General features: G+C 43.1%; 1 protein-coding gene across 1 annotated transcript in view; it reads right to left on the reverse strand.

Annotated features, from left to right (window-relative positions):
• RAPGEF5 (Rap guanine nucleotide exchange factor 5) overlaps positions 1 to 14168 on the reverse strand; it is a 231026-nt gene that overhangs the window by 187447 nt on the left and 29411 nt on the right. Inside the window, exon 2 of the mRNA XM_052638738.1 lies at positions 132 to 182. Coding sequence (XP_052494698.1) covers positions 132 to 182 — 51 coding nt within the window. The remainder of the gene's footprint in view (positions 1 to 131; positions 183 to 14168) is intronic.

The raw sequence follows: 14168 nt of genomic DNA on the forward strand, positions 1-14168 counted from the left end.
TTGGCCATGTCATTCCACGTGAAGGAGACAGCGTGATCAGGAGCAAACGGCAGATTTCTAACTAGCAAGTACTAGACCAGGATTTGTGAACTATTGTCTCAGAAATGCAGTAAGGCAGAAAAGAATCATACCTGGGATGGAGTATGTTCGAGGTATGGATTGGAAATTCTTCTTGATAGAGTCTATTTGGAAGGAAAGAAAAGGGAAAAATTAGAACCAGTTTTTTGGTACCACTGTACCATTAAGGACACAATACATGCAACCGTGGGAATTCCAGCAATTGTCTGAGCCAAAAAATGTCAATGGCCACAGAGGATTAACATCCTTATTCTCATTCGAGGTAAGTATCTGATCAACATTCACTCCAATGGGACAGGATATTCTATCGGAATGGCTTCCACAGCTGTAAAAACTGCAACAGAACAACAGATGTTTGTGTCTAAGTCACTTTATTCTCAACATGATTTTGATACCACTTCTCCTTTCCCTTCCATTTCGCCTTTCATCTAATTGCAGCTCTCATCCGTGCACCCCTGGACTGCTGTTTCAGCCTCTCAATGGATTTCCCCAGGCTCCCGTCATACCCTCTCAGGCCATCCTGCAAACCTCAAGTGGACAAAAGTCCCTGTGTAGTCCCCTCAACTGAGGGTGGGTCTCTCCTTGCTTATAGGAGTCAATGAAAAACCCCTGCCTGCCCTTCTGGGCCCACCAGAGTTGGCCTCCAGCAGATTTCTAGTATTCTCCCTCTACCTCCTCACGTGGCTTCTGTGATTCAACATGAAATTCACTTATCAGAAAAACCTACAACACATACCTGCCTCTGCTCATACCCTTCTCCACATCAGAAAGCCCTCACCTTCCCTGACACGGCCCTGAACCCCAGTGAAGCCCAGGTCTGTGCAGTCACCTGCTGGGTGAGGCTCTGTCCCCCTCCACTGGGATTTGTCCCTCTTTGGAGCTCCTTGTTTCTGACTAGTTCTGGGGCAGCTCCCGGGTGCTCTGCCTTACTGTCTGTCCTTCCACACGTGCATTGGCCCAACTAATCCATAAGCTCCTTGAGGGAGAGCTGGCAGCTTATCCGCCTTTGCTTTCACAGGCTTTAGCACACAGCTGTGCACAAAAGTGTTGAATTTTTCTATTATTACAGATTATTTATATCTCTGTATCAATTGAGTATTTGCTGAATGATTTGAATTGTAGGAGCTAATTTTTCCTACCTAACAATCCAGTAAGCGGCACCATCACCCACATGTGTTTAAGCACAATAGAAAACTATTATGTTTTCCTGTTGTGGTTTAGGAAAAAGAACAGAGAAACGAACATTTACTGAGCTTCCAACCCTATGTTTAAAAGTTCTTTACACTTCTATTCTGAAGCTTGCTATCTTTTGAGATCCCATAGTTTTTTGTCTGCTGCCTCCACTTCTTAGACTCACTTACAAAACATTCCCTGCCACTCAGGGCCTTCCAGCCTCTGAACCTTCTACCAGACTTTATGGCAGAATTTCCATTTTCCCTCTGGCCCACTCCACACAGCTCCCATATTACTTATCTTCTAATTAAACTGAAATAAATATATGGACTCTATATCCAGAAGTGTCAGCTGGTACTCTGCCAAAGACTTGCAATGGCTCCCCACCCTCCACCTTAGAAATTGTTTCAGTCAGTTCAGTTCAGTGGCTTAGACATGTCCGACTCTCTGCAACCCCATGGACTGCAGCCCACCAGGGTTCCCTGTCCATCACGTTTCTGGAGCTTGCTCAAACTCATGTCCATCGAGCGGGTGCTGCCAAACAATCCAGAAATTGTTTTAGATAGGCCATTTTTAATTTTCTTAAGAATTATTTATTTATTTATTTTGGGCCGTGCTCGTTCTTCATTGTTGTGAGGGTTTTTCTCTAGCTGCAGCAAGCGGGGGCTACTGTTTAGTTGTGTGCGTGGGTTTCTCATTTCAGTGGCTTCTCTTGTTGCAGAACGGAAGCTCTAGGGTGTTCACGGTTCAGTAGTTGCGGCTCCCGGGCTCTAGAACACAGGCTTAGTTGCTTCAGGGTATATGGGATCTTCCCGCACACCAGGGATCAAACCCGTGTCTTCTGCATTAGTAGGTGGATTCTTTAGCACTGAACCACTCAGAGAAGCCCCAGACAGGCCATTTTTATTTTATTTTATTTTATTTTATTTTATTTTTTTAATTTTTATTTTTACTTTATTTTACTCTACAATACTGTATTGGTTTTGCCATACATTGACATGAATCCACCACGGGTGTACATGCGTTCCCAAACATGAACCCCCCTCCCACCTTCCTCCCCATAATATCTCTCTGGGTCATCCCCGTGCACCAGCCCCAAGCATGCTGTATCCTGCGTCAGACATAGACTGGCGATTCGATTCTTACATGATAGTATACATGTTACAATGTCATTCTCCCAAATCATCCCACCCTCTCCCTCTCCCTCTGAGTCCAAAAGTCCATTATACACATCTGTGTCTTTTTTGATCAGACAGGCCATTTTTAATTATTGTGTATTAAAATATCCACTCACCCCTTCTGGTCTAGTCTATACACATTCCCAACAGGCCCTTCCTAGGCCTTTTGTCATCTGAGCCTAGGCATTTGTACTCACTTACTGAAATACTGAGCAGTGTAAAACTTGCATCTACACCAGATTTATAATTTGAAGATGAATCATCATGATAAGTGATTTTCTTCCCCCTAAACAGCCTTTTAAAAGTCAATATGGCAGGCCATAACTGACGATCTTTATTACTCATCTAATTGCCTAAACCAGTTCAGAAAAGCAACTACATCACATAATCCAGTTAGAAAGAAGGCTTCCAGGTAGAAACAAGCTCTGAAGAATTAGGTGGGGGCACTTTCACAAAAGAAAGCAAACGGCTTCCTCTCTCTCTGCTGCCAGCCCCAATCTGGCTGTATTGACACTAGTGTTATACTTGCACAATTCCATTTCACAGAAACTTCCCCTGTGGGTGGCTTGTTACAAAAGATTGGTAAGGTGAGTCAATAAAGCCATGGGATCCTTCCATGCCAACTAGACAGCAGTGTTAGATGAGCTCCCAGCCCACAGGGAATCGATCGGGAACTGCCTTTGACAGCACACAATACCTAGATTTGTTGTCAGCAACGCCTCAGAAGCCTGCTCTCGACTCGTCCCCAGGGAGCTGTGTTTCCTAAACGCTCCAGACAGCAGCTCTCAAACAGTGCCACAAAGGACTGATTTGTTCAAATAAAAAAAACTACCATAAGCCTGTCCTTTTTTGTTTGTTTGTTTTGAGACCACTTTATGACTAAAAATTGCAAGTGCCAAAGACTTATTAAAAAAGAACATGGAGGAACTGACCATCCATCAGCCCATTTTCACAGACCTTGAGAAAGGACTGTCATGGAATTTAACTGGGAGAATGCCAGGGGCCAACTTACAGGACTCTGAGAATCACTGCTGTAAAGCACCTCACAAACTTTCCCTCCCAGCCCTTCCCTGAAAGAGCAGCGCAAGCAACACTGACGATGCGCCTTCTCCACTCAACCTTCTATCCATGACATCCAATACTCAGCTGTTTCCATTCCATCCTGGACTCCCTCAGTTTTGTTTCTCCTCTCAGCATTTCTGAGCTTCATCTCATCACTCCTGTGGCGACTAACTTTCCTTACGCTCCTTATGAAGCACCTATTGAGCTCCTATTCTGGCAACATGGGAGCTCCAGAAACAGACATGTGAACAAGATATCATCCTCTAACTTAGAAATCAATTTACTGAAAGACAGGATCTAAAGAACACTTTAAACCCATAAGAGGTCTCTTTCTTCTTCCCAATTTCCCATCAATTTTCTCTATAATCTTGGGTGGCTGGTCCAATTGATGAAGCGTCGTCTTCTCAGTGGTTCTCACCAAGATATCGCAAATAGAATGCCCAGGTGAGATGATTCTTTTCTCCCCTTTATCTCCAATTTCCTAGAATTACTTAAGCTACATGAAATGAGTCTTTTACACAGGACTTTATACAGACCATAGAGAGACGACTATAACAATACAAATGAAATTAGACTTTAATTCAAATTCTTCTCCTTTCCAATTTAATGAACCATAGAAAATTATTCCCTAAATGATTCCATGCAAATCTCATATTTTAGACATGTGTTAGAAAATTGCAACCCTTTAATATTCACAAATGAACTTCCAGGAAAAAAAATGGCATAACTCAGAAGGATAACTGGAAATCAATCATGTATTATTTCCATTTTTTTAAAAGTGCTCACTAAAGTTAAACTACAATAGTCTATGAGGCTGGGTCTAAATTAAACATTTTAGCATCACTGGACTTAATGCACATTTTTTAATCAGCTCTTAAAGGACATGTCTTAATGTTCTTCTTGGATTGAATTAAAAAACTTAGGCTACAAGGGGAGAGAGAAATGAAAAGAAAAAGACTGAATCACTTCAACCACCACAGAAGTATGACCTGCTCTATTCAAAACAGGAATCAACAAGAACTACCAAAGGTGTTGATAAGTTAAGACTTCAGCTCACAACACAACTTCTGTCATCTTCAGCCACTGTCCTCTACCCATTCTGGCTGACAAAGTAGAAATGAAGATGTTAAAACGGGTAAGTATACTTAGAAGTCAAAAGTTCCATAAGCAACTAGAGGGTGCATGAGTTAGGAGACTAGAGACTACAATAACAGAGGCTGTGCACAGAGTTCCAAGACCTGGGGTGGGGGTCCTTTTAAGTCCCAGCATACCCTTGCATCTCAAGCAAAGCTTCATTAAGGTAAATAAGGACAGAATCCCCCCAGGCTGGATGCTGGCTTAAGAAGGACAAGGCCATCACAAGTTCAGCATAATGCAAGCTGGAGACACGAACCAAGTACTGACATGGAAGTGCAGGGCAGGGCACCCCAACTCTATCTGCAGACTCTGGTCCCAGTTCAGGCCCAACCACCCCTCAGGGGTCCAAGGGTCATGCTCCCAAAGTCAGTCACAGCCACAAAGGCCATTTTTAACAGCATCTTCTCCACACAGGCTAGCCAAACCAAAGTCAATGATGTTCTCAAAATTAGATTTTTCCACTGCCTTGTGATATAATAAGAACACAGACTGAGAGGGAAGGTGGCAGAAATACTTACTGAGCACCACCTTTGTGCTTAAGCCCTTTCCCACACTAGGAACTGTACCCACCTGTTCATACATCTATAGACAAGAGCCCTGAAGGTCAGAGAAATTAGGGAATTCACTTAAGGTCCCGGAACTGGAAAGTTATACAGCCAGGGCTGGAAGAAAATTTTGACTGACGCCAAAGTCACCACTCTACTGTAACACGCTACATGTTACTAAACAATAAATGTGTTTGTACTGTGTGCTAGAGATTGTACTAATTATTTTACATGCAACACACTGCTTAACTTTGGAAAAACTATGAGGTATTATTAATCTCATTTTGTAGATGATAAAGCTGGACTTGAAGAGCTTAAGAAGTTCACCCAAGTTCACCCAAGTCAAGCCTGTCTGTCGTTATTTTCCCATACATTTATAACGTAGAATATGCCAATTTAAGAATCACGTGACAAGCAAGCATATATGGCTGCATGAAGATGTCAGAGATAGATGTCTCTGCTAGATCCAGAATGCACTTAACCCTGGATGCAAATTAGAACCATCAGGGAACCTGAAGAACTAATCAGGAGCTCAGGGCCACAGAATTAGAATCTATAGGAGTGCAGCCTGAATGGGTGTTTTCCAAGCTCCTCAGGGTAGCTTGAATGCACTCTGGTTTGAGAAAAACTAAAAAAAACAGTGGTTGAACTCGGTGATATGTAGCTCTCATCACCCACCTCCACTATGAAGCTAGGTGCACTCCTCAACCATCTTCTGCCTCACATGCCCACCAGAGATCTAAACACAGCAGAGGTGCAGGCCGTCCAAACAACAGCCCTGGGGCCTGTGTCTGAGCTTCTGACTCTGGCTTGTGTAGAACAGAGTCAGTGTTTCAGTAAATCGCACCCTGCACCTGTTCTTGTGGTGTGTGTTTTCTATCCGCCCCATCCCAGACACAGCCCTAAGCCAAGGTGCCTCACGCCTGCAGAGCGGCACCCTACCTACACACCTTCTGAAAGGACATCCCCCTTTAATGGCATCTGTAGCACTAGACTTAATTTACATTTCCCACTATTGAAGGATTCTCTTCTAGTATAAACATGTTTGCCCCGCTTAAAAGCCAAAGGAGAAAATTAAAGTGGGGCTTAGGAATACTTATAAATATTTCACAATCTTGCCTGCCTAGGGAGATAAATCGGCAGGAACCAGCAGCTTCTGGGAAAATATATACAATAGGTATCATGGAAACAAACCCCAGAATGTCATCAACTTGATTTTTTTCATTCCTTGGGAAGGTATCTTTCTTTTCATTGCGTGTACAAACAACAGCATAACTGCCTACAGGGTGGGCTTCCTTGGTTAATACAATCATTGAAAAGCCTTTACAGTTTAGGAAGCAGGTCACTAAAGATTTGGGGTCAGCAGTTAAATTGGCAGCTTACTTATCTCCACTGGCCACTGAATTCCCTACCTGCAGTAACATCAACCCCCCAGTCACACCTGGACTCCAAAATGAACCCCTTTCTCAGCAGCCAATGTGAAGAAGCTCCCACCTGCCCTATCTAGGACTTGAGCACAAAACAATGGAAGTATTATTATACCAGTAGGATAAATACCCAGGAGTCCAGACTGATCTGAATCACTGAATAAACAAACATGGGGCAGAGGGCACAGTGGGGAAACAGCTCTTCCTTACAGAATTCTTTCAATTACCAAATGCAACGAGAAGAGGCAAAGAATATCATAAGTAGGCAAAGAACACAGTACTAAGTGTTGCAGGCAAGAATCATTAATGGGTGCCAAAATGAGAAACAAAAGTATGACTGAGATATAGGGCATCTGCACAGTTTCAAAATGTTTCCCCACAAGCTATTAAGGAATAGAGGAAAGAATAGTAAGTTTTCAGGGGAGCTTAGCAGATCCATCTTAACTAAATGATAAAAATTATCACCAATCATGAGACTTGACATCACTTGCCTGCTATTAACAATATGATACCCTGAGAAAGGCACTTTCAGGGTATTTTTTGTCAAAATGCATACCATAATTTAATGAGAAAGCATCACACAGCTCCAAGCTGAGGGATATTCTTCAATATAACTAGCTTGTACTCTGCAAAAATTGTCAAGGTAAGGAAAGACCAAGAAAAACAGAGCATCTATCCTGGATTGGAGGAGAACAAAGGAAACTGACAAGGAAAGACAATCCGATCCTGAGTGCCAGCCTGGACAAGGATAAGGCCCTTAGCAGGTCAGCTGGCAGGAAGTGAATGAGGTCTATATTTGAGCTACTTGGGTGTCAATGATGGCACTGGCAAGTGCACTGTGGTTCCATAGAATGTTAACATTTGGCGAAGCTGGGTAATGGTTATAAGGCTTGGTCTGTAATATTTATATGTTTGAGTCTGAAATTATTCCAAAGTGAAATAAAAAACGTTTAAGTAATAGCCTCTTTCCTCCCCACAAACAAAGCCTCAAAAACCATTCAAATATTTAAAATACAGCCTCTATTTCTGTACCAAAAGTTGCTCTCTCCATAACATCGTCATCCTGGGCTGCCCAACAGAATGACCCTCCTTGTCCCCTGACCACTCCGGCCTCTGGCACCTTCACACAGATCAGATTAGCCTCCCTAAAACGTCTCCTTACATACTACTTTGTTATTAAAAAGCAAAGTTGATTTTAAAACAGTTTATGCTCTTTATGCACTCACAGACAATATTCTAAGACTTTACCCAAGTGGCCAGTCTCTCAATGTCCACATAATCCTGGCTGCATGTCTCTCCTGCAAACTCCCCACTCTAGCCAGACAGCTGGTCTGATTTTTACTTTGCCAACAGTGTGCAATCTTACCTCCATGCCCAAGCCCTTGCCATGACCTCTGACCTCTGTATATCTTTTTATTTCTACACTCTGCCCTTCCTCCAATCCACACAAATTCTGTGTAAAGCTCACCCAAGCCTTGAGCCTCCTGTGACCAATCTCTTTCACTAACACTCTCAGTATTTGTCACTGCTGTGTCTCCTGGCTCTATCTCCATATGTAGCTCCTCTCCCCTCAACCAGCTTTGCAGACCCCCAGAGGGACTTCCACCTTCTGTCAATCTAGGACCTTCTACAGAGCGCAGCAGAGGCCGGACAGCCAGTGATGACTTCCTCCTACTGCCATATAACCCAGTGACCCAGACTCCCAGGCCAAAGAATAAGGCAGGATATCACCCCCTCAAAACCTATGAAACCCACCACCATCTCTGCCATCCTTCCCAGCTTGCTTTCTCAAGTTGCTCAACTCTGTTGTAAGTGGTCGCATATGAAACCCACACACACACAAACACACACATATATATGAAACATATAAACATATACAGAGCATATTTTTAAACACCAAATAATAAATGTGCTTGCTTTAAAACTTAAAGATCCACTTGAATGCCAATTATTTCTTTGCCATGGAAAAGACTTCAATAAGTTACTTTGTGTGGAGTCTTCAAGAGGTCATTTTTTTTTTCACTTTTCCTTTCCTATACTACTGCCAAGTCAGAACTGTGCAAAAGAAACACACCTTAGAATAGGTATCTTCTCTTTGTTAGCTCTGGAAATAAGCCAGTCTCTTTAATGTTCCTTGTTAATTTGTACAAAAGTTTTTGAAAGCTGCAAAAAACAATAAAGGTGACAAGGTACAGTCCTCTGGCAAAAGGAAGACTTAGAAACTAGATCGAGTTTTTATTTTTCAATTACTCACCCAAGCCATACAGAGCACCTCAGAAATACAGTACCAGAAAGGACACTGGCAGGTCTCCAGGCTCCATTCGCAGCCTTCATCTTAGTGATCCGAGGCAGGAGGGACCAGGGGCCACAGGCCAAACCCAGCTGCCAGGCTCGGTTCACGGCGTTACCGGAACACAGCTGTGTCCCACGTTTACATCCAGCCTCTGGCCATTTTTCTGACGAAAATATTTTTTACCTGGCCTTCTACAGGAAAAGTTTACCAATCCTGGTCTAAATTATCAAATTTTACAGAGTAGGAGGAGCTCTGTAATCTCCCTAGCAATATATTCCAGTAACCAGTTATCAGTAGGAATTTTTTTCATTTTGAACCAAATAATCTTTTGCTGCCATTTAAGATTATTTCCTTCAAAATTGTTTAAGACACATTTCCACCTTCACTGACATATTACATGAACACAAGAAATAGGTCAAAACAATTATTGGCTCTCAAGACTAAAACAAACAAAAGAAAGCAATTAGTTTCACTAACTACTTTTAACTAGGAATTACCAATCTATATGGTAATACAGAATGCACCTTGTTTCAAACATTTGAATCTTGCACACAATATCCTCTATGCCTGGAATCCCTTTCTTCTCATCTAAGTTTCCATACAGTTTATGCTGTTTCCATACAGTTTATGGTTGTCTGAGGAGGCCTTATAAAGAGCTGAGAAAAGAAGAGAAGCGAAAGGCAAAGGAGAAAAGGAAAGATATAAGCATCTGAATGCAGAGTTCCAAAGAATAGCAAGGAGAGACAAGAAAGCCTTCCTAAGTGAACAATGCAAAGAAATAGAGGAAAACAATAGAACGGGAAAGACTAGATATGTCTTCAAGAAAATTAGAGATATCAAGGGAACATTTCATGCAAAGACGGGCACAATAAAGGACAGAAATGGTATGGACCTAACAGAGGCAGAAGATATTAAGAAGAGGTGGTAAGAATACACAGAAGAACTGTACAAAAAAGATCTTCATGACCCAGATAACCACAGCTGTGTGATCACTCACCTAGAGCCAGACATTTTTGAGCGCGAAGTCAAGGGGACCATAGGAAGCATCCTTACGAACAAAGCTAGTGGAGCTCTCACTAGCTTATGGAATTCCAGCTGAGCTGTTTCAAATCCTAAAAGAGGATGCTGCCAAAGTGCTGCACTCAATATGTCAGCAAATTTGGAAAGCTCAGCAGTGGCCACAGGACTGGAAAAGGTCAGTTTTCATTCCAATCCCAAAAAAGGCAGTGCCAAGGAATGTTCAAACTACTGTACCATTGCACTCTTTTCACATGCTAACAAAGTAATGCTCAAAATTCTCCAAGCTAGACTTCAACAGTACATGAACAGAGAACTCTCAGATTCAAGCTGGATTTAGAAAAGGCAGAGGAACCAGAGATCAAATTGCCAACATCCACTGGACCATAGAAAAAGCAAGAGAGTTCCAGAAAAACATCTGCTTCATTGATTATGCTAAAGCCTTTCACTGTGTGGATCACAAAAAACGTGGAAAATTCTTCAAGAGATGGGAATACCAGACCACCTTACCTGCCTTCCAAGAAACCTGTATGCATGTTAAGAAGTAACAGATAGAACCAGACATGGAACAACAGACTGGTTCCAAATTGGGAAAGGAGTACATCAAGGCTGCATACTGTCACCTAGCTTATTTAACTTACATGCAGAGTACATCAGGCAAAATGCCAGTCTGGATGAATCACAAGCTGGAATCAAGATTGCTGGGAAAAATATCAATAACCTCAGATATGTAGAGGACACCACCAAGAACTAAAGAGCCTCTTGATGAAGGTGAAAGAGGAGAGAGAAAAAGCTGGCTTAAAAACTCAACATTCAAAAAACAAAGATCATGGCATCCAGTCCCATCACTTCATGGCAAATAGATGGAGAAACAAGGGAAACAGTGACAGACTTTATTTTCTTGGGCTTCAAAATCACCGCAGATGATGACTGTAGCCATGAAATTAAAAGACGCTTGCTCCTTGGAAGAAAAGCTATGATAACCCTAGACTGTATATTAAAAAGCAAAAACATTACATTATTGACAAAGGTCTGTTTAGTCAAAGCTATGGTTTTTCCAGTAGTCATGTATGGAGAGAGTAGGATCATAAAGAAGGCTGAACAACGAAAAATTGATGCTTTTGAACTATGGTGTTGGACAAAACTCTTGAGAGTCCCTTGGACTGCAAGGACATCAAGCCAGTCAATCCTAAAGGAAATCAATTCTGAATATTCACTGGAAGGACTGATGCTGAAGCTCCAATACTTTAGCCACAAGCTAAGAGCCTGAAAAGAACTTGATGCTGGGAAAGACTGAAGGCAAGAGAAGTGGATGACAGAGGACGAGTTGGTTGGATGGCATCACCGACTCAATGGACATGAGTTTGAGCAAACCCCAGGAGACAGTGAAGGACAGGGAAAGCCTAGCATGCTGCAGTCCATGGGGTCACAAAGAGTCAGACAGGACTGAGGGATTGAACAACAGTTTATGTTAAAATGTACTTCCATGCTCAAATCCTCAACCCCTGCCCCATAAAAATTTCTTGGTTACTTCAAAGCACTTTAGATTCCTGATACTTACATTTGGATTATCCCTAATTCATTGTAAGGTAAGGTAAAGGTAAGGTAAAGTCGCTCAGTCATGTCCGACTCTTTGCGACCCCATGGGCTGTAGCCTACCAGGCTCCTCTGTCCATGGGATTTTCCAGGCAATAGTACTGGAATGGATTGCCATTTCCTTCTCCAGGGGATCTTCCCGACCCAGGGATCGAACCCAGGTCTCCCACATTGTAGACAGACGCTTAACCGTCTGAGCCACCAGGGAAGTCCAAGAATCTTAAAATAGAGTCTATGTTCCACTCATATTTACACATGTCCACAGTGTTTAAAATAATTCATTGCATACAATTAATTCTCATTAAATGTTTACAAACAAAGAAACAAAAAAAATCTGGTCTTACTGCTTTAAATCTTTTCCCCTTTTGGAGTTTACGGCGCCTTCTTCTGTGTATTGCACCTTATTTTCTTAGGATGCTGCCTTGCCTGATGGTTAGGAGCAGAGCTCTGAATTCGCATTGTTTAGATTCAAAGCCCATCTGTACCACTTAAAAGTTCTACATCCGTGGACAAATCATTTAACTTCTTTGTGCCTCTGTTTCCATCTCTTTAAATGGGAGAAATAAAATCTGTTCATAAGGTTGTTGTAAGGATTAAATGGCTTAAAATAGTGGTTCTCAAATTGCTTGCATCAGAATCACCTTATTAAACCAGACTGGTGGCCTCCATTCTAGAGGTTTTGTCTGTCTTAGGTCTGGGGTGAGGTTCTGAATCTGCGTTTCTAACAGATTCCCAGAGGATGATGCTGATGGACTGACTATACTCTGAGAACCACTGATTTAAAATATTAAAGAGCTTACAAAGGTGCTCTTCAAGTAATAAGTGCTCAACAAGCATTCACTATTTTTTTTAAAGAGGGAAACTAATGTTTTGTTTTATTTTTCCTGCACTGGGTGGCCCGCGGGATCGAAACTGAACGCCTTGCGGTGGAAGCACTGGGAGTGAGCAGTCTTCATCCTGGGTCCCCAGGGAAGTCCCAGGAAGCATTCGTTACTACTCTGGGGGCGCTCTGCAAGCGTGATAATCATTATCATGTACATCAATGTGGGTCTCCCTTTCCGCAGTGGTAAACTCACCCAGGGACAGGACTGTATCCCTTCCATCCACAATTCCTAGGACGTGACAGAGTGCCCGTGACAAAGCCCGGCCAGGGCAGCTCTGAGAGAATTCTCTGCCTCTCGCCCAGGTCCCTCATGGTCAGAAGAGAAAGTCTGTGGGGAGGGAAACTCTCCTACAGGCCAATGCCCAGGGTTCCCACAGCAAGCACCTTTAGGACACAGGCTGTCTCATTCATACACCTGACCCATGTAGGGAAGGTCCTGTTTCTCATACTTGGGAGTCTGGAGGAGTAACTCAGAATCAGTCAACTTTTCTCATGTTCTTGAGACCACGGTCCCTTCCCAAACGGGTACAGAATTTCCACCGGCTTCTGTCAATGACAACGATGTGCCACCGCCACTGTTCATCTGTGAATGAACTATACCTAGAGTTTTCAAGAGAAGTCTGATCTGGACCTTGCCAAGTGAAAATCTTGTAATTCACTTTCAACTTATTGCGTCTCCTGGTTACTATGACTGATCTCCCTTAGTGTTCCCAAACCTCTCAGTTAACTCACTTTAGGACTTGAGAGGATTGATATTAACCTTGACGATTTACAGTGTCACATGCACAACTTATAAAATTCATGACATTTGCATTAATAGCAGGGCAATGACATAGATCCTCCACAATCTGGCAAATCATACTGACTGTGGCCCTGTGATCCTACGTGCGGACTTTCAGAATCACACAAGGTCACTGTTCTGGCTCTCAGAAAGGACTTGAAGCAGCTGGGCACTCCACTGCCTCCTATCTCGTGCAGTTCCAGTTTGAAATATCATTCTCTTGATGGAGATAAGAACAGAAAAAAAAAAAAGAACAGAGACATCTCATCTTGCCATTCGCCACAAGGAGCAGGCCTGTGCCTTCCTCCTCGCCTGGTTCTGATTGCGCACAGAACTGTGAGCTTTGTGGCCTTCACCTACTTTGCAAGCCCTTAAAGAGCTGGCACTGGAGTCCCACAGGCTTGTGAAACTTACTTCATCCTGAGTCACGTGTCCTCCTTCCTCTGGTTCACTTGTCTTCTTTACATCTGTTTGTGCTCTTAATTGCTTAGTTGTGTCCGACTCTTTGTGACCCCATGGACTAGAGCCCACCAGGCTCCTCTGTCCATGGAATTTCCCAGGCAAGAATACTGGAGTGGGTCACCATGGCCTACGCCAGGGGATCTTCCCAACCCAGGGATCGAACCCATGTACCCTGCGTCCCCTGCATGGGCAAGCGGGTTCTTTACCACTGTGCCATCGGGGAAGCCCTCTTTACATCTGAGGGCTACTGAAAGCCCACTTCACAGCCACATCAGGGTCCGTCACTTCCTCTCCTCTCCCAAAACGTTTTAACAGCCACACTACGGAATCGGAACTTGGTTCCAGTGATGATGCGCTTACCATCAATTCTCTGAGTGTGCTGACACAGCAGATTCCACCACGCGCAGGTTCAAAACACAGTCACTTGCTCCCCAGGTTCCCTGTGCATAATGAGCGGAGTCTAATGGGCCTTGCACTGCATCAGCACTGACGAGTTTCCTGCCCTGACTATACGCTTACTCTTTCAGTTCCCTGAC

The sequence above is a fragment of the Budorcas taxicolor genome, chromosome 4, assembly GCF_023091745.1.
Source record: "Budorcas taxicolor isolate Tak-1 chromosome 4, Takin1.1, whole genome shotgun sequence".
NCBI classification, from domain to species: domain Eukaryota; kingdom Metazoa; phylum Chordata; class Mammalia; order Artiodactyla; family Bovidae; genus Budorcas; species Budorcas taxicolor.